The following is a 21,120-nucleotide window of genomic DNA, read 5'->3' on the forward strand; positions in this document are numbered from 1 at the left end:
GTCCCTCCACACATACAACTCGGTTCTGCTTCTATGCCCCAGCTTTGTTTACTTTTTCCCATCGAGGCTTCTAGACTTCTGATTGGCCAACATTTCTGCACGGTTAGGAATATAGCGCCACCTGCTGCTTTGGCGTGTTCCTAGCAGCGCTTTCCTTCATTTCTGCCTTTACGTGTGGACGGGATTATTTTTTAAAACGAAAACGGAAAATCTCCGTTTTCAAAAATACCCGTGTACGTGTGGACATAGCCTAAGCCAACACAAATGTGTGAGTTAAAATCTCTGAAGGAAAACACACCTCACACTCTGACACTTTATTTTATTCTCCATTAAAACTGTTTCTATACAAACTTTACAAACGTGACAATCACAACACACACGCAGGATGTCCTGGTCACACGGGGGCAGAGACGGGCTGACGTGTTTCTTGGTCACATGACAAAGGTCGGCGTTTCTAATAAATTTGCGTTATTCGCATAACCGTGACAGCAAGTCTTTCTGGATAAAAGTGAAAAACTGGGAAACGTAGCGATGACCTCACATCTGCACACCCGCCAGCCCGGATGACGAGCGCTGTCGTGCGGTCAGTTGAGCGTCAGCCCCTCGCTCACGGGCATGTTGATGTGGGCGGTGAGCAGCGGCGAGCTCCTCCCCTCGTGCAGGACGAACACCTTGATGATGTCAGAGATGCCCTTGTCGCTGGTGCACTCGACGAAGGTCTCCACGGGGTAGATGAGCCCGGGCACGAGCAGCGGGATCCTCATGTAGGGGTTCCTCATCCGGTACAGGCCCTCGTCGTACAGGAAGCTGATGGCGAGGTTCGTGACGGGCCGGCACGCCGCCGTGTTCTGGACATTCAGGGTCAGTTTGAAGGACGGGCCCAGCCCCTGCACCACGGCGTTCATCTTCAGCGGCTCGGCGAGGCTGGCGGACATCGGCGTCAGGCTGGACTCCAGCGCTTTGACGTAGGCTTTGGCGGCGGCCAGCCGCAGGCGGCTCAGGTCCATCTGGAACGCGCGGTGCATGGTCACGCCGCTCTCCCGCTCTCTCAGCGTCTGGTCCACGTACAGCTTCGTCTTCTTGGGCACGTTGAGGCGAACGCTTTGGGCCAGTGGCGGGCCGGGGGCGCTGTCTCTGTCATCGAACGTCGCTGTCCTCTTCAGGATCTTCACCATCAGACCGCCGCCCTTGGTGGTCATGATGAGGGTCCCGTCCTCGCGGCCGTAGCGGCCGAAGCAGATGCTGGTGACCACGTCGGGGGTCTTGATGGTGCTCAGCAGGTTCTTGTCCCGGTACAGCTGCACCTCACAGTTGGCCAGACCCACCAGAACCGCCTGGAAGCCCCTGGTGGGGAGGTCCATGGAGGCCATGGTGATGATGGGCGCGGCGAGCACGGTCTTCCAAAGCTTCTTCCCCTGAACATCAAACACAAACATGGTTTATCGCGACCGCCCCCCCTCCCAAGTTCTGAGACTCACAAACATGTGGCTGCAGGGGCGGGGCTTACCTTCTGCGTGAAGCCCTGCAGGGTCTCGTCAGTGCAGCCGACCACCACGTTCTTCCCGACTCTCACCAGGCCGACGGCGTGAGACGACAGTTCGATGCAGTACTTGGGTTTGTCCGACTCCCTGAAGGACGCACAAACGAGGAAACGTGTTGCGTCAGGGAGCTTATTGTCCACACCGACAGAGTGGCGAGCAGTCCGACATCAACGCAGCAGCGCGACCACAGAGTCTTTATTACTGGACCGTAACATTGGTCAACGATGTGCTTCCACTTCTATCTGTTAGCATGAGCCCACTCCTCCCATTTTACAGCCTTTATTGTGAAAGGTGTGCCTCACCTGCGCAGGATGTAGATGCTGCCGTTGCGACACACCGCCGTGATGCGAAACTCCACGTCGAATTGACCCGTCACATCCAGGATGGTGGGGGCGGCCGGCAGCGACATCTTCAACACAAGGGTTCAGTTAAAAAGTGACCTTTGTCTTCTTTATGTTTGCTCTCAGGTAACCATGGAGACGACCGGTGTTCGGGGCGGGGCTTATTTTCCAGGACGTCTCAGAAATGGAGCGACTTTACCTTGGAGAGGATGATGAAAGCTTCGGGGTCGAGAACGAAGACCTCGCCGCTCTCCGTCCCGATCACCAAGCAGCTCACGCCGTCCTCATCTGCCATGTTCTTCTTCAGAGTCCCGATGCAGGTGATGACCGTCTGAAGGAATGAGCCAATGGGAGCATGAGCTGGGGACAGACACTGAGAAACTGCTATCTGTATATTTAGACCTTTAATGAGGCGCTGCTCCCTCCTTATGTTCATTTGTCTTTATGCTCCTGAACTTACAGACCAGATGATGAGCCATCGGTCAGAACTGCATGTGGAGTCCCACAGGGACAGCTTGTGGGTCCTCTTTGGTTTGACTTTTCAATGAAAAGGTGAATTAACCTGTCAGATGGTTGAAAACTAACCAAACTAACCTAAACTAGTCTAACTAAACTGTGAAATGTCTGTGAAGGTTCTCAGTCATCCAGGTCATCATAGTCTAAGGAGCTGCAAAGAAAAGCGTCTGGACTTCTTTGAGTTACTTGAAGACGTTTCACCTTCATCAGAGAAGCTTCTTCAGTTCTAAGGTCAAATGGTGGAGAGTCCCAGATATAAACCTAGTGGGAGTTTCCCCCCACAGAGGGACAAAAGGACCCCCTGATGATCCTCTAATCGCCTGAGCCAAGGTGTGAAACTGGGTGTGGGTCCCAATCAGCCAGAGTTTCGGGTGAGTTCATTGTGAAACCTGGCCCCACCTTATCATGTGATTTCCTGAGGTCAGATGGCCCAGGATGTGAGTGGGCGTTAAGGCGTCTGGGGAGGGAACTCAAAACTGGATTATAGATGGCAGAGAGTTGGTGTCGTAAACCACCGCCTCTGTTCAAAGATGGTCGCTCACAGTGGACATAGATGCTTCTTTCACTCCTCTTTCAAACCATCTGTCCTCTCTGTCCAAAATGTGAACATTGGCGTCCTCGAAAGAGTGACCTTTGACCTTAAGGTGCAGACTTAAAGAAGTCCAGACGCTTTTCTTTGCAAGCTCCTTGGACTAAACTGTGAAATCTGATATTGTCACGAACTTTGAAACCTGACCTTCCACAAACAGACTTACATTTTACAAAATGTAAAACATGTCCTGCTGTAAAGGTGAGTATTTTGAAAAACGTATGTGATACATTAGATAACTACGAAGCACCAGCCCTCCGTCCACAGGCCCGGCCGATATATCAGCAACTATTGGCCAATAAAGTTTTGCACTGTCAGCGAGAGAACGTCTCGCCATTCAAGATTCGAGACGCTTTACTTGTCACGTGCATGGTCATACAGGTGTAACACGCAGTGACATGTGACCTGATACGCTCCTCGACTGTGCCACGAACAAAGAGACAGAACTTTATATACAAGGAGGACATTATGTGCAGCAAGTGGGTGAGTTGTGTAAATTATATAAATAGAAATAAAATCAAATAAAACAATGTGGACAGCTTGTGTACGTTGCGTGAGGAGGGTGTTAACGTGTCTTGTGCTGTAGTGAGCAGTGTTCTGCTGTAGGATCACTCTCTGGAGAGCTTTTTGGTCCTTCACACAGCTGTTCCCAAACCAGGATGTTCTGTGTGAGGATGCTCTCCACAGCGCCTGTATAGAAAATCCTGAGGATCTCTGGAGAGACTGAACTTCCTCAGTTGTCGTAGGTGATACAGGCGCTGCCTAGCCTTTTTGGTCTGGACCTGAATGTGGGCAGACCATGTCAGGTCTGAGGAGATGTGGACACCGAGATACTTGAAGGACTGCACCCTCTCCACTGGAGCTCCATTGATGATAATGGGCTTGTAGTCTCTGTGCTGACTCCTTCTGAAGTCCACCACCAGCTCCTTGGTCTTGCCGACGTTCAGCTGGAGGTGGTTGTCCTGGCACCACGATGCCAGATTCTTCACTTCGTCCATGTAGGCCGCCTCATCGTTGTTGGAGATGGCGCCCAACACCACTGTGTCGTCAGCAAACTTCACAATGGTGTTGGAGCCGCGGGCGGCCACACAGTCTGAGGTGTAGAGGGAGTACAGCAGTGGCGAGAGGACACACCCCTGTGGTGCTCCTGTGTTGATGGTGATGCTGTTAGAGACGCACCTGCCCACCCTCACCACCTGAGTTCTGCCAGTGAGGAAGTCCAACACCCACGCACACAGACGGCTGTTGAGTCCCAGATCCCTCAGCTTTGTGAACAGTCTGCTGGGCACTTTTGTCAGTGGCGAGACCGCGTTGTAGGTGGCGGTCTTGGTGTTCACTGCAGCGCGGATCGATCTGTCCACCCACGGTTTCTGGTTCAGGAATGTCACGACTGTCGCAGTGGGGATGATCTCATCCACTAGCATGTTTACGAAGCTTACTGCTACATCCGAAACCAGCATTTGTTCTCCCTCGTAGCTACTTCATCCCTCCGAATGTGTTGTTTATACTCTGGGATGAGGAAAATGGCGTTGTGGTCCGACTTCCTAAAGGCCGGGTGTGAAACAGCCTTGTAGCCCTGCTTGTATGGCGTGTAGCAATGCTCCAGTATCCTCTCCCCCCTCGTCAGACACGTGATATGTTGGTGAAAGGTCGGCATGACTTGTCCGAGGTTCGCTTCATTAGGTCTCCTACTACAATGAGGGCTGAGCCCAGATCCCCGTTTTGAAAGGCACTCAGCTAGGGCTGCCACGATTAGTCGACTAGTCACGATTAGTCGACTATCAAAATCGTCGACGACTGATTTAATAGTCGACGCGTCGTTTGAAGCTTTGTAAGATCACAAAAGACGCAGGAATAAGTAGTAGGATTTAAGAGTGTAATAACGGACTGAAACAGAAGATGGCAGCACTGCATGTACAAGGATGCCAGCTGCCGTTAAACCCCGAAGAAGAAGAAGAAGCTGTGTCCCAGAATTCATAGCGCGGCCCAGCTCAGTTTCCAACAATGGCGGCAGCTAGTTAGTTTTAATATTACTCTTATTATTCTTTCTGGGTCACAAAATAAACGTTTAACATGTTTTCAGGCGAGAATGTAGCTGTGTAAACCTCAAATATCTGCTCAGTTTATCAAGACACCACATATTTTCAAAAGCGCTCCGACGTTTTCGGAGACGTCTGTTAGCCACTAGCTCGATAGCTAGCCGGGGGCTAGGCTAACTAGAGCCGTGAGAACACCGGACTCCCGGCTTCAAACCCACCGCCGTCTCTCGCTACTCAGGTTAAACATGATATATAAGTCACTTAGATAACTTAAAAATGTTATTGTTTGGCTTTTTTAGTATTTTATTTGTTCCTGAGTAAATCGGTTTGGCTGAGATTAAAGTTATAGTTTTTACACAGCTGAATAAACGTCAAGCAGACAGCTGATTATCAGAAGTGTGAGATGCTCGAGAATTTACTCCGGTGTCCTGTTATATTTTAGATAGCAAGGAGTTTATTAAACTTCACCGAAACAATCTGCAAATTTCATTAAAATTTAATAAACTATCATCTTGTCTTTATTTTTAGTTAGCACATACCTTAAACACTTAAAGCTGTAAGCTAATGATAGTTATATAAGAGCAGATGCTGCTGGTGCAATAAGCTGTAGTTTTATGTCCAATGGATGATGATCTGATTAGTCGACTATCAAAATAATCGTTTGTGGCAGCCCTACACTCAGCACATCATGTAGTTCGGATAGAGCCATACCTGTGTCCACTTGGGATGGGATGTAGACCACTGCAGCGATGACCGAGGTGAACTCACGGGGAAGGTAGAAAGGGTGGCACTTAACGCTCAGGAATTCCAGATGTGGCGAGCAGCCGGTGGAGAGAGTAGAAATGCTCCTGGGGTCACACAACTTTCTGTTTTGTTCGACTCTGCCGTTCTGTCTGCGCGGAGCACGAAGAATGAATCCGACGGAGTTACGGCACGGTCCGGCACGGTGGCGGTCAGCCATGTCTCCGTGAAGCACAGCATGTTGCAGTCCCTCATGTCACGCTGGAAGGTGACTCTTGCCCTCAGATCATCTAGTTTGTTCTCCAGCGAATACATAATACAATACATAAGCAGCAAGATGCTGGGCAGTGGTGCGCCTGCTGTCTCAGTCTGTTCCGAACGCCAGCGCATTTCCCCCGGCGTTTCTTTGTTCGGCACCTGGGGTGAGCGGCCTGTCCATTGTTGTTGGCCGCACAGCGTAGTATCTCGGTCGGCCATGATGGGTCTGGTTTAAAAGTGTCCAAGATCACCGATGTTGAGAAGGGAACTACTGTCATAAACTATAAAACTAGAAGTTCCTGGAATGTATAACAAGGTAATAAACAGGTAAAAAGGTGCACAGTCTGAGCGGAGCGGTCAGGAAGGCGTCTGGACGCGGCTGCGCCATCTTGTAAATCATTCTTTGATTTACATGATGACAGCGTTACAGATTTATACAGCGAACCATCAACACAAACAGGAGCTGACATGTGACAGAGGTAGAAGAAGAAAACCAAATGAATCATAAAGACAGATTTAAAAGGACTGTGGTGATGTCATGATGCGACCTGGGAGTTACCTGGCGCTTGATCGGCTGGTGTTTGTGCAGTTCGACAAACTCGTCCATCTCGTCGGGCTCCAGAGACAGGAAGTTGAGCGAGCGGACCGACAGCGGCACATCGGCCTTCCTCCTGATGCTCTCCAACATCTCCTTCAGGGTCAGAGGGTTGATCTGCCCCTCCTTCACCTGCTGCCACACATCCTGACCAATCAAAGCGCAGCAGCACGTCACAGGTACATTCAGGTGTGTTTACAGTAAAAAGGACACGCTCACTGCTTTTAAATGACATCAGGGTCAGTGTGGTGATTCCCGACTAACATTCACTGAACAGTAGCTGATATGGCTGCTCAACATCAGGGCACAGTGACATCCTGCTCAGGCTTCAGACTGATCTAAACGCTCTACTACTCCAGAGCCTGCATGACATCAGAAAAGGATCCTCCAACTGTAATTATAATAATAATACATTTTATTTATAAAGCTTTCAAGACACCCAAGGACAGTTTGCAATAGGATAAAACACACAATAGAACAACGACACAATGAAGAACAATAAAAACAAAAGCACAAGATAAAATGAACAAACAGGTTCACAGTGAATATGCAGATTTGAACAGATGGACTTTGAGTTGGGATTTAAACTGGGAGAGAACCAGTGTTTCTTATATCTGGGAGCAGAGGAGCTGAAAGCTCTGCTCCCCATGGTGCTGAGGCAGAAGGAAGGCACAGCAAGCTGGATAGAAGGAGAAGATCGAAGTGAGCGGGTAGAAGAGATAGTGCTTAACAAGTCACAAAGGTAAGGAGGCGCGAGGTTATGAATGGCCTTGAAGGTGAGCAGAAGAAGTTTGTATATTATCTGGATTCTCACTGTGAGCCAGTGAAGTTCCTGAAGAACAGGTGATGTGCTGGTAGGAGGGGATCTGGTGATAATGCCAGCAGCAGAGTTCTGAACCAGATGCAGCTTATGGAGGGATTTTTGGGGAAGACCATGCAAGAGAATTGCAGTAGTCATACGGGAGGTAACGAGACTGTGGACAAGAATGGACGTAGACTGGGTGGAAAGTGAAGGATGTAATCTGTTAATGCTGCGTAGATGGAAGTAGGCAGAACGGGTGAGATTACTGATGTGAGATTTATAGGATAGTGAACTGTCTAGGATGACACCAAGGCTCTAAACCTGAGGAGAAGGGAAAACTGAGGAGTTATCGATGGTGACAGAGAAATGGTTCACCTTCAAAAGGTTGGATTTGGTGCCAATAAGGAGGATCTCAGTTTTATCCTCATTGAGCTTTAGAAGATTAGAGCTAACCCAGGATAGAATGGTCTGTGGTCATCTTCACATCTGCTACAGCCAAGCAGAAGATGAAGTGCCTGGAGATGACCATAACTGGACCCTGGTTCATTTAGGGACTGTTTGTCCTTAAATGAACCAGGGTCCCCATGATGTAGGTAATACAAGCACACACACACACAGAGACAGACCTGCTCCAGTGTGTTGATCTCCAGGCCAGGCAGGGTGAACTTGAAATATGGCCGCAGGTTCTTGTAGACGTAGATGCAGGGTCCGGAGGCCACAGCGACAGCGGGGATGCGGGGCTCGTGCAGGTCCATGAAGAAGGCGACGAGGCCAGCGGGCAGGTCAAGCAGGGTGCTCTCGCTCATCAGCGCCGTGCCGCGGTACACCTTCAGCTTCATCCCCGACGACCCGGAGCCCAGATCCCCGACCACCAGCCGGTTCTCCCCGTCCCCGCTCAGGTCTGCCAGGTCCACGCAGGACGAGAAGGTGTAGATGCCAGCCACCGGGTCGTAGTGAGCGTCCAGCCACTTCCCTCCATCACCACTCGACTCAGCGGAGGACATCACAGCAGAAGGGGCAGGTGGAGGTTTATTCACACGGGGTCGTCACAGGAAGAGTCCTGAGCACAGACCGTAAGAACATGGAAACAGCTTTCTGGTCGGAAACCGCTGTATTCTATTGAAAGCTACCAGGTGGCGACAGTTGTAGCTGAGTGGCTCGTTTTGGTCACGCTGAATAAAAATGAAATGTGTTAGCACGGCCTCCTTCACTAATCCATGAACCTCCTCTGAGGTCTTCCTCGTCTCCTCCTGCCTGCAGCTCCATCTTCATCCACCTTTGGCCCATATAGCCACTCTCTATCAATACCTGAACCTCTGCTCCTCCCACCTGTCTCCCTCTCATTCAAACACCTTTCATACCTCCACCCTCCAGGCTCTCCGCCACTCGCTCCTTTCTCTCCCCACAGATCTTTTTATTTCACTCCTGGTTTAATAACAGTTTGTGATGTGACAGGGCGCTGTTACCTACACACACGTGCTGCTCTCTCGAGACGCAACGATATGTAATCGTTGTATGTTAGTCTCTATCAGTATCCTCTGCCTCCTGTCATGTGTGTTATTAATTGACCCCTCTCAGCTCGCGTACCGTGTTTGATGGATCTGATTTCCAGAACTCTCTCACCTGTTAGAGGTGAATCGCCACACTATGAGTTAATCAATAGCAGCACTAAAAATAATTCCCCTCCTCCCGGGTTGTCTCACCGTTGTCAAGGCAACCGCGTCGCTTCGTCTTCGTCCTCCGCCCGTTTGCTTTTCGCGGCGTTTCTTCGGTGGAGCCGCTGCAGCTTCGCCTCACGGAGTCACTTTGGTCCCGATAAAGAGGAGTAAGTCCAACTGGATCCGCTGCAGTCAGCATCTAATCCCCAAATCCCCTTCAATCCTCCTGCCCGTTACCGACGCCACGTGATGACGTCAATTTCATGCGGCGGTGTTTTGTTTTTTTAACCGAACAAGAATTCATACATAGAAGAAAATTGGGTCGAAGGGAAGAGAAAATTAAATAAAGTTTCTGTAACATTTTTTTCTAAAAGGGCTGACAGCTATTCTTAATTTCAAATATGACGGTTGATTTCTTTAACCACACTTGTTCATTTGTTACTGGCTTCGATAACTTATTTCTATATTTCTGAGATATAGAAAACTCCAAACTCGACAATCACTAAACAAAACCAGCAACAACAAAAAGCAGCGTCGTGTGACTTTATTTGTTAAAAAGAAACACTATATTGATCTCGCGAGATTCTATATGAAGGCAACAACGATTCCGTGACGTTGCTTCGTATACGTTCTCTGATTGGTCGTACTGTTCTAGTTTAAAAAGTAAACCGCGGAGAGGACAGCGCAGCAAGGCCGACAGGCAGTGATTGTTTCTCATGTTTGCGGTAGTAAATAGAGTGTGTGTGAAATAAAATATACGACACGTGAGTTCGAGTTTCATACAATATTGCTTTAATTCGTAATCCTGTCATTTAAACGAAGTTCCGCTTTGCTGAAGTCGTAAAAACGCGTTATTGAGGTGGCTAATGCTAACAACAAAGCTAGCGGAGTGTAAAAACGGTCTTTGTTTACCTTCTGTTTGCTGTTGTTTCTTTGTGTTTGTTTGCTGTGATTGGTCAAAGCTGTGATTTACTCTGAGCTGTGTTTGTGTGACTGTGGTGGCCAGTTTTAGTCAGGCTGTTTACACTCCAGTAGCTTGTATTGGGGCAGTGCTGGAGTCAGGCCGAACTCCATTATTATTTCTGGGAAATCAAAACTCGTTTGAACCTCAGTCGCACAGAAGCCGGCTGATAATGGGAGACATGTTTAAAGGCAGCACCTCATCCAGCTGGTAAAATCGGCGCAGATTAAAGCTCTATTAGGCACTCAGCGGGGGTCTAGGCTGCCTGTGAGCTGTAGGTAAAACTTCCCGCGGGGAGACTTTGATAAAACGGTGGTTGATTGGACTGATGTGTTTGCAGAGAGAATGGATTCCAGTTTAGCTGGAAGGCCGGAGAGAGTGGGACCAGTGGAAGTGGGGGACATAAAGAAGGACCTGCTGGCTGAGTTTTCTGCCATGCCAACACAGGTAGGTCCACCACGGTCTGCCCTGACCTCGGACAGGCTGTAGTACATCACGGACCCATCCATGGGACTTGCAGAGCAACGTCACACTGTGCTGTTGTTCCTGCGCATGTTTAAATCAGAGTTTCTTCCTTTGAACCACATACACAGAGAGATCCACAAACACCACAAACTGTCTTCCACACAACGAAGATCTCTGTGGTCCTTTTATGTTTGAAGCCCACTGATGTGTGTAGGGATTATTCGTCACCATTAACAGAGATGGTTTTCTTCCAGTTTGCTGTGAAATCAGAACCATTTTCTTTGTTTTTTGTTTATTGGTTTCCAGGAAATTTCCCATTAAAAGCATCCAGTGTATTCATCCTCCATGCACATCTGTACCTGCTCCTGTAACATGCTGTCGCTGTCTGATGGTTACCTGTTCTAGAGTTGGATGCAGGTCATGTAACTGATGCTGCTCTCTCTGCAGGACGACGCTCAGGAGCAGTCAGAGAACCTGCAGGTTTACCTGAGGGTTCGACCCTTTACTGCAGCCGAGAGCGGCAGCGGAGAGGCACAGGTGACACACACACACACACACACACACACACACACACACACACACACACACACACACACACACACCGCAGTGTTTTACAGGGATTCACTATTCCAGCTTTCTCCTACTCTGGGTGTCTACAGCAGAGATCAATGGATCGATACCAGTTCTGTCATTCAGTTAAAAACAGGACTGATGTGAGACGCAGGTGAAGCTGGCAGGAACCAAACTTCCATTCAGTCCACGCTCAGCAAAGCTTCACTAAACACAAATATTAAGGAGGAACTTCTTCCTCACATAACATTTACACGCAGAGGGAAACTTTCTTATTCCCGATTCCATCATCGGTTATGGATCAGATCTGTCACACGCACACCGCCACGTCTTTGTGACCTGCTCACACACCTGGACCGTTCACAGTCTGTAGGCCTGAATGAGCAGCGCGGGTGTGTTTTCCTCTGTAGGACTGTGTGACCATCGAGGGGCCGGACACTGTGGTCCTCAAGCCTCCCAGGAGCTGCCAGTCAAACCGACAGAGCGACAAGTCCCTCCCACAAACGGCCCAGAGGTTCACCTTCACGCAGGTACGTGTCACCTGACCGGAGCTGTGCACACCCGACCCACTTGCTTCACGCTGTTGTTGCCGCGGTGCCTTCAGGTGTGCCGTTTCTGTCGTGGTCGTATTTCAGGTGTTCGGTCCGGAGGCGAGTCAGAGGAAGGTGTTCGAGGGCTCCGTTCGGGGTTTGGTCCGAGACGTCCTGCAGGGAGGAAACTGTCTGGTTTTCACGTACGGAGTCACCAACGCCGGGAAGACCTTCACCTTCCTCGGTCAGAGCGCCGCCCCCTCCTGTCTGCCATCACCCGCCTCTCTGCCCGACTCTGACTAACTGTCCGTCTGTCGCTCAGGTCCGGACCACGACTCGGGTCTGCTGCCCAGGTCTCTGTCGGTCATCTTCAACAGCATCGACGGCCGCCTGTACGGCCGCTGCGACCTGAAGCCTCAGCGCTGCCGAGACTTCAGCAGACTGACTCCAGACCAGCAGGCGGCCGAGAGCAGCAGCAAGAGGAACCTGCTGAGGATGCTAAAGGAGGTGAGGCAGGCGACGGGGAGCGTCGCAGCACGGTGTGAGCGCGTGCGGCGAGCTGAGCTGTCTCTGCTTCCTCTCCACAGAGCGACAGAAGCGCGACAGCTGGAAGGTCGGCGTTCCTCGAAGGTCAGTGATTTAATCAGGATGGGACTAAAAGCTGGAGAAACGCCGAGCTTATGATCTTTGAAGGTGGTGTTAGGCGTGATAACGGATCTGTGAAGATAAACTGCAGGAGTGTGTGTTAATAATGTCACCTCACACTGATTTACTCTGATGAAACAAACAGTCCAACAACAGATGGACTCGTCTGCAGATCCTGGCTGAGAGGTTGATGTTTGAAGCTTTGTGAATTATTAAAGAAAAGAAAACAAACGGACGTCTGATTAACTGTAAACTTTAAAACAAGCTGTGTGTGTGTGTGTGCGCGTGTGTGTGTGTGCGTGCGTGCGTGCGTGTGTGTGTGTGTGTGTGTGTGTGTGCGTTCAGGCTCGTCTCTGAGCAGTGACAGCAGTGTGAACAGCGTCTCAGAGGCCGACAGCTTCTGTTTGGACGCCGACTCAAACGTCCGTTTCTCCGTCTGGGTTTCCTTCTGTGAGATTTACAACGAGAACATCCACGACCTGCTCGAACAGGTGACACACACACACACACACACACACACACACACACACACACACACACACACACACACACACACACACACACACACAGAGTGGGGGTGTGTGATCCCAGTACACGAACACATTCATGTTTTGTTTGCACATTTTCATCCTGAGCCTCTTTAAGTAAACCATTAAAACAGGAAATAACAACAATAACAGTAAATCCATGAAGACCAAACACACACTGCAGACTGGACACGTCTGAAATGCACACAATAAACCAACAAATGACCCAGCGTACATTAAAGAGGAAAAACATGGATCCTTGCAGACATGCTGCTCTGACCTCACCGGCGGCCTTGATGATCTTAGCTGTGATTGGCCGTCACTGGCTGTTTTTCCTCAGTTTTATTTTGTACAGCTGAAGCTCTGCCTCACTGAGCGCCTGCAGCACGTGCTCAGTCCTGTTATTGGTTGGTAACAGGTCAGCTGATCCTTATAAAGCCAGAGAACAAAAAGGAGTGCAGGCAGAGGCGGTGGAGCCTTCTTCTTTCTGGTTGGGATGTCCCCTTGAAGGTGTCGACATGGGCTGTGTCCCAATTCAGGGCCTGCAGCCTTAACGATCCTCAAGGGCCGCGTACTCAAAGACCGCTAAGGCCGGAAGTGCGAGGCTTGTGAAATGGGACGGTCTAGCCTCCGTCGCGCTGTCCAGGTTGCCTAGCAACCATGATACTAACAGCTGGAAACGTTTCATACAGCTTTGTTTGACAGAAATGAAGGAGAAAATCTTTTGTTCGTTTGTTTATTTCTACATGAGATTTGATCATTCTCTGATTAAGCTCAGCTATTGAACGGCGAATATTTTAAAGTAAAGGCTTTAAAACCAAGTTAGTACAAACGTCACTAATGTCACATGACTTTGCCGACATGTGGCCAACAGGAATGTTTTAATGTTCTTCGTTATTAAACATTTGCACATAAATAAGTGACATGATATTCAGTACTTACTTAAAGTTTACTCTTCGGGCGCCCATCATCGTTTTTTTTCGGCAAAATTATCCACACCCACCGCCGCGCTATGCATTCTGGGATATGTTGGGCCACGAAGTCTACACCGCCACATCCTTAAAATTCAGGGAAATGAAGGACGCATTTGAGGGACGCATTTCGAGCAGCCTTTGAATTGGGACAGCCTTCGTCGCGTCGCTGTGACGTAATCGGCCTTAAAATGCAGCCTTTAAGGCTGCAGACCCTGAATTGGGATACAGCCATGGACACCGCGCATCAACGGTGTTCAGCAGTCACGACCTCTGACCTGTAGGTTCTCGTCCCTGAGGGCTGGTTTCTTCTGCCTGCACTCCTTTTTTTTTCTCTGGTTTTATAAGGATCAGCTGACCCGCTACCAACCAATGACAGGACTGAGCACGTGCTGCAGGCGCACACGCACACACACACACACACAGTCACACACACACACACGTTCCACGCTGATTTCAGATGTCTGTGGTGTCGGTGCAGCTGCAGGGGGCGCCGTGCCTCCTGTGACCATGTGACTGACTGACTGTGTGATGTTCAGGTTCCCGGCGGCCAGCAGAAGAGGACGGTCCTGCGTCTGTCTCAGGACGTGAAAGGAAACTCGTTCATCAAAGGTAACACTCGCTCTCACAGACGATCGAGGGTCGGAGTTCGTTTAGCAGTCACGTCCTGCCCAGCTATGGCCACGCCCACTGAAACCACTGCAATATGTGAGCCACACACAGGAAGTACTTTAAATCCATGACTGTCGGCGGGCGTGACAGATTATGATATTGAAATCCAACCTGTTACACGGATGAGACAGAGCTGATCATTAATATGATTAAATGTGTTTCTCACGCCGGCTGCTCTGTTCCTCACAAACGATCTCTGCGCTTTTATTTTGAAAGTTCCTGCTAGGAGCTGAAAATAAGTTGATTGTGACACTGTAGGTTACCGTGACGATGATAACCTGCCGTGGTCGACACGAGATATTCGCCATCACGAATACTCGCGTGGCTGAGTGCGCTTGTTGTCATGGTGTTTCTAAATCAAAGCAGCCGGCGAGGCGCCGAGGCTCGCCGCCGAGGCTCGCCGCGCCGTCTAATGACTGTGTTTGCGATGTCCTCAGACCTGCGTTGGGTCCAGGTGAGCAGTTCAGAGGAGGCGTATAGAGTGATGAAGATCGGGAAGAGGAACCAGAGCTTCTCCTCCACCCGCCTGAACCAGCTGTCCAGCAGGAGGTTAGCAGCAGACGCCGCCGCCCTGTTTCCACCTGCGGTTGTTTACCCTCAGTAACGCCCACTCTGTGTTCTGCAGCCACAGCATCTTCTCCATCAGGATCCTGCGCGTGGACGACGTCGGCGTTCCCAGAGTCCTCGGCATCAGCGAGTAAGTCGGGCTCGCAGTTCTGCAATGAGTGTGCGGCGGAGGCGGGGCGTGCAGGTGACGCTTCTATATGTGTGTTCAGGCTCGCGCTGTGCGATCTGGCCGGGTCGGAGAGGTGCTCACGCACGCACAACACCGGCGAGAGGCTGAAGGAGGCGGGGAACATCAACAGCTCGCTGCTCACGCTTGGAAAGTGCATCCACGCCATGAGGCTCAACCAGAACGCCAAGTAAGAGTCACACTGAGGTTTGTGCACGTACCTGAGTGCGTGCATGTGGGCGTGGCTGAGTGTGTACCTGTGTCCTCGCTGCAGGTTTCAGCACCACATCCCCTTCAGGGAGTCCAAGCTCACACACTTTCTGCAGTTCTTCTTCTGTGGTGCCGGGCGGGTCTCCATGGTGGTCAACATCAACCAGAACTCGTCGTGCTTCGACGAGACGCTCAACGTGCTCAAGTTCTCGGCGCTGGCTCAGAAGGTCAGTGAGCGTGTCAGACTTCCTGTTTTCATCGTGAGACCTGCTGGAAACGTGTGGTTGAGGACTGTTGACACATTCCCACCTGGGCGCAGGTGGTGGTGCTGAACTCGAGGCCGACGGTCCCCGACGGTCCCGACTCCTCCCAGAGGTCGGCCATGGAGCTGTCGCTGATCATCGACGAGGCGGACTGCCGCAGAAACGTGGCAGGGAGGGGCAGAAAGAGCTCGCTGGTCGCCTGGGAGACGAGCCTGGAGGACGTGCTGGAGGACGAAGATGGCGAAGAGGGTGAGGAAGATGGGGAGGAGGAGAGCATGATGGAGGGAACGGTCCTGGAGGCAGGAGGCGAGAATGAGGAGGAGTGGGACGTGACGATGGAGGAGGAAGAGAAGGTAACAATGCCGCTTTCATTAACACGTCAACGACGGCGTGCACATCCTGATGTTTATAATGCCGCCAGGAGTCCTTGGGCTTCAGTCGGTAACGTCTCCCCTACAAGGGAGGAGGGGCTTAAAACCTGCGTGTTGTTTGCTGATGTGCGTGTTTCAGCAGGAGGGCAGGGAGGCGGCGCTGCGGCTCGTTCTCGAGGCTCAGGTCAGAGAAGAAGTCAGCGCCGAGTTCATGGAGCTCTTTAAAAAGATGGAGGAGGACTACAGGTGAGTGCAGGCCCGCCGTCATGTGACCGGCGCTGCGATCATGTGACGTTTTAACAGCAGGTTTGTCCACCTGTCTGTCAGCGACCGCCTGGAGAAGGAGCGGGAGATCCTGGAGGAGCGGGCGGAGAAGAGGGTGGAGATCCTGAAGAACCTCGTCAGTAAGACGGTCGACATGTCAGCTCTCAGCACGGACAACAACAAGGTGACACACACACTAACAGACACACACACAGACACGCACACAGACACACAGACACACACTAACAGACACACACACACAGACACGCACACAGACACACACACGAACACAGACACACACAGACGCACACAGACAGACACACACAGACACACACGCACACAGACACACACAGACAGACACACACACAGACACACACACGCACACAGACACACACACACAGACACACACGCACACAGACACAGACGCACACACACACAGACACACACGCACACAGACACAGACGCACACAGACACACAGACACAAACGCACACAGACACACACACAGACACAAACGCACACAGACACACACACAGACACACACACAGACACACGCACACAGACACACACACAGACACACACACACACAGACACACACACAGACACGCACACAGACACACGCACACAGACACACGCACACAGACACGCACACAGACACAGACGCACACAGACACACACACGCACACAGACACAGACGCACACAGACACGCACACAGACACACACGCACACAGACACACACGCACACAGACACACACAGACACACACGCACACAGACATACACACAGACACAGACACACACACGCACACAGACGCACACACGCACGCACGCACACAGACACGCACACACACACGCACACACACACGCACACAGGCACACGCACACAGACACGCGCACACAGACACGCACACGCACACAGACACACACACACAGACAGGCACACAGACACACAGACACACACAGACACGCACACGCACACAGACACGCACACAGACACACAGACACACACAGACACACACAGACACAGACACACACAGACACACAGACACAGACGCACACAGACACACAGACGCACACAGACACAGACGCACACAGACACAGACGCACACAGACACACACGCACACAGACACACACGCACACAGACACACACACAGACACAGACACACACACAGACACACACACGCACACAGACGCACACACGCACACAGACACACGCACACAGACGCACAGACGCACGCACACACGCACACAGACACACACACGCACACAGACACACACAGACACGCACACAGACACACAGACACACAGACACGCGCACACAGACACGCGCACACAGACGCACACAGACACACACACGCACACAGACACACACAGACACACACACGCACACAGACACACACAGACACACACAGACACACACACACAGACACAGACACGCACACACGCACACAGACACAGACACACACACACGCACACAGACACACACAGACACGCACACACACAGACACGCACACAGACACACACACACGCACACAAACACACACACACAGACACACACACAGACACAGACACAGACACACACGCACGCACACACAAACACACGCACACAGACACACACGCACACAGACACACACGCACACAGACACGCACACAGACACACACACAGACACACACACAGACACAGACACACACACACGCACACACAAACACACACGCACACAGACACACACGCACACAGACACAGACACAGACACACACACACGCACACAGACACACACGCACACAGACACACACACAGACACAGACACGCACACACGCACACAGACACACACACAGACACAGACACGCACACACGCACACAGACACACACACAGACACAGACACACACACACGCACACAGACACACACACACACAGACACAGACACAGACACACACGCACACAGACACACACACAGACACAGACACACACACACGCACACAGACACACACACACACAGACACACACACAGACACAGACACACACACACGCACACAGACACACACGCACACAGACACACACACAGACACAGACACACACACACGCACACACAAACACACGCACACAGACACACACGCACACAGACACACACGCACACAGACACGCACACAGACACGCACACAGACACACACACGCACACAGACACGCGCACACAGACAGACACAGACACGCACACGCACACAGACACACACACACAGACAGACACAGACACGCACACGCACACAGACGCACACAGACACACACACGCACACAGACACGCGCACACAGACAGACACAGACACGCACACAGACACACAGACACGCACACGCACACAGACACACACACACAGACACGCACACGCACACAGACGCACACAGACACACAGACACACACAGACACGCACACACACACAGACACACACAGACACAGACGCACACAGACACACAGACGCACACAGACACACACACGCACACAGACACACACACGCACACAGACACACAGACGCACACAGACACACACGCACACAGACACAGACGCACACAGACACGCACACAGACACACACACACACACGCACACAGACACACACAGACACGCACACAGACACAGACACACACACAGACACACGCACACAGACGCACACACGCACACAGACACACGCACACACGCACACAGACACACAGACGCACGCACACACGCACAGACACACACAGACACGCACACGCACACAGACACACACACACGCACACAGACACACGCACACAGACACACACAGACACACACACGCACACAGACACACACACACAGACACAGACACGCACACACGCACACAGACACGCACACAGACACAGACACGCACACAGACACAGACACGCACACAGACACACACACACGCACACAGACACACACACACGCACACAGACACACACACACGCACACAGACACACACACACGCACACAGACACGCACACAGACACACACACAGACACGCACACAGACACACACAGACACGCACACACACACGCACACAGACACACACACACGCACACAGACACACACACACGCACACAGACACACACACACGCACACAGACACAGACACGCACACAGACACACACGCACACAGACACACACACACACACACAGACACACACACACGCACACACAAACACGCACACAGACACACACGCACACGCACACAGACACACGCACACAGACACACACACACGCACACAAACACACACACACAGACACACACACACACACACACAGACACAGACACAGACACACACACACGCACACACAAACACGCACACAGACACACAGACACGCACACAGACACGCACACAGACACGCACACAGACACACAGACACAGACACACACACAGACACACACACACGCACACAGACACATAGACACAGACAGACACACAGACACGCACACAGACACAGACACACACACACGCACACAGACACATAGACACAGACACACACACAGACACACACACACGCACACAGACACATAGACACAGACAGACACACAGACACACAGACACACACACACAGACACACAGACACGCACACACACACAGACTCACTCAGTCTTGATCGTGACTGTTAGGAGCAGCAGGTGGAGCTGTTGGAGGGAATCATCTTCTCCATGAGTGAAGACCTGGAGAAGATCAGAGAGGACGCTCAGAGTGTCCACCGCTGTCTGACCGAGCACACGCACCCCACAGGTACCACACACACACAGCACAGGACCGGGGGGCGGGGTTTAAAGAGGACGCGAGCAGGTGAAATTAGTACTTAAAGTTGGGTGGAGCCGTCAGGCCTCCATCTTTAATCATTAGCTCTCAGCCCGTCTTTGTCCCGTCTTCCTCTCTGCTTCTGCTTCAGGTTACTTCCTGTTTAACGGGACTTTTTCTGTCCCACTGTCGCCACAGCGCGTGCTCATCGGCGGTCATGTGATTATTGTAGCGTGTTCGCCGTGCAGTGTAGAACAGACACGTGTCTGTCTGAGTGTCTGAAGAGTCGCCGCGGTGTCGCGGCCCTTTGACTGTAACGTGCACACACACGTGCACACTTCTCGCTGAGGTCACTCTGATTTGTCCCTGCAGAGCTGGAGGCGCTGCGCCTGGATAACCAGCAGTCACGTGACCAACTGCAAGAAGCCGAGGAGGTGAGCGTCCTCCTCCTGTGGCGTCCTGGCTCCTGCTCTCACTCGGCTCCACTAACTCTTCTCCTCGTGTTCTCCTCCAGCGTCTGGAGCAGCAGCAGCAGGAGGTGTCCAAACTGATGGAGTTGTGTCGGCAGAAGGACGGCGCCCTCTCCAGGCTCCAGGCAGCCATGGACGATGCCGTGGAGGACGCCACCCGAGACGTGAGTGGGCTCTGTTCGTGGTTTCCAGGTTCGATTCCCACTGAGGCCTAACGCGCTGTTGTTTCGTGCAGAAGCAGCTGGTGGAGTCAATCCGGTCGCAGCTGCTGCAGCTTCAGCAGAGCTGCAGCTGCACGAGGAGAGGACAGGAGGAGGCGGCGAGCAGGAAACATCAGCGTGACTCTGTGGAGGACGAGAAGCAGCGAGGAGCAAACAGGAGAGGTGAGGGGAGAGGAGGGGGGGAAACATGGAGCGCTTGTGCTGAACCTTCATGCTCCTATCATCATCCTCCTCAGTGGTCCTGGAGGAGGAGATCTGGAGGCTGCAGGAGGAAAATGACAGAAAGAACGAGGCCATCGTGGAGCTCAGAGGGAGGGAGGAGGAGCTGCAGCAAGAGAAGGCGAGGCTGGAGGCGGAGCTGAGGAGCCGGGTGGCGGAGGTGGAGGGGCTGAAAAAGGAGCAGG

The 21,120-nt window shown here is 51.7% G+C and overlaps 2 protein-coding genes across 10 annotated transcripts in view; one reads left to right on the forward strand and one right to left on the reverse strand.

The window, feature by feature from the left end:
- Window positions 1-301: 301 nt before the first annotated feature.
- bbs1 (Bardet-Biedl syndrome 1) lies at window positions 302-9,612 on the reverse strand. 4 transcript variants are annotated; one of them, XM_087845015.1, is made up of 7 exons: window positions 9,126-9,612; window positions 8,049-8,482; window positions 6,585-6,767; window positions 2,082-2,213; window positions 1,844-1,950; window positions 1,508-1,628; window positions 302-1,415 (listed from the first exon to the last, which is right to left on the reverse strand). In XM_087845015.1, exons 2-7 carry the CDS (start codon window positions 8,424-8,426, stop codon window positions 585-587), a joined length of 1,752 nt encoding a protein of 583 aa, XP_087701141.1. In that variant the 5' UTR covers window positions 8,427-8,482; window positions 9,126-9,612; the 3' UTR covers window positions 302-584. The 4 variants fall into 4 exon arrangements, with proteins under 4 accessions (XP_087701141.1, XP_087701143.1, XP_087701142.1 ...); XM_087845017.1 differs by lacking the exon at window positions 9,126-9,612 and adding an exon at window positions 9,046-9,119; XM_087845016.1 differs by lacking the exon at window positions 9,126-9,612 and adding an exon at window positions 9,010-9,115.
- A 111-nt stretch (window positions 9,613-9,723) lies between these two features.
- LOC102795377 (uncharacterized) overlaps window positions 9,724-21,120 on the forward strand; it is a 17,677-nt gene continuing 6,280 nt past the window's right edge. For 3 of the 6 annotated variants that reach the window (XM_087845023.1, XM_087845019.1, XM_087845021.1), the window contains exons 1-21: window positions 9,724-9,844; window positions 10,382-10,488; window positions 10,954-11,043; window positions 11,487-11,606; window positions 11,712-11,850; window positions 11,929-12,113; window positions 12,194-12,236; window positions 12,597-12,742; window positions 14,289-14,361; window positions 14,859-14,970; window positions 15,047-15,118; window positions 15,198-15,344; window positions 15,429-15,591; window positions 15,684-15,980; window positions 16,138-16,244; window positions 16,326-16,446; window positions 19,899-20,016; window positions 20,398-20,459; window positions 20,540-20,659; window positions 20,731-20,878; window positions 20,953-21,120. The exon at window positions 20,953-21,120 is cut by the window's right edge and continues 33 nt beyond it. In XM_087845023.1, the coding sequence (XP_087701149.1) occupies window positions 10,387-10,488; window positions 10,954-11,043; window positions 11,487-11,606; window positions 11,712-11,850; window positions 11,929-12,113; window positions 12,194-12,236; window positions 12,597-12,742; window positions 14,289-14,361; window positions 14,859-14,970; window positions 15,047-15,118; window positions 15,198-15,344; window positions 15,429-15,591; window positions 15,684-15,980; window positions 16,138-16,244; window positions 16,326-16,446; window positions 19,899-20,016; window positions 20,398-20,459; window positions 20,540-20,659; window positions 20,731-20,878; window positions 20,953-21,120 (2,533 nt within the window). In that variant the 5' untranslated portion in view covers window positions 9,724-9,844; window positions 10,382-10,386. The remainder of the gene's footprint in view (window positions 9,845-10,381; window positions 10,489-10,953; window positions 11,044-11,486; window positions 11,607-11,711; window positions 11,851-11,928; window positions 12,114-12,193; window positions 12,237-12,596; window positions 12,743-14,288; window positions 14,362-14,858; window positions 14,971-15,046; window positions 15,119-15,197; window positions 15,345-15,428; window positions 15,592-15,683; window positions 15,981-16,137; window positions 16,245-16,325; window positions 16,447-19,898; window positions 20,017-20,397; window positions 20,460-20,539; window positions 20,660-20,730; window positions 20,879-20,952) is intronic. The other 3 variants (XM_087845024.1, XM_087845022.1, XM_087845020.1) reach the window with 2 other exon arrangements.

This window comes from Neolamprologus brichardi, chromosome 8, assembly GCF_056152115.1.
Source record: "Neolamprologus brichardi isolate AB-2024 chromosome 8, ASM5615211v1, whole genome shotgun sequence".
Lineage (NCBI taxonomy): Eukaryota > Metazoa > Chordata > Actinopteri > Cichliformes > Cichlidae > Neolamprologus > Neolamprologus brichardi.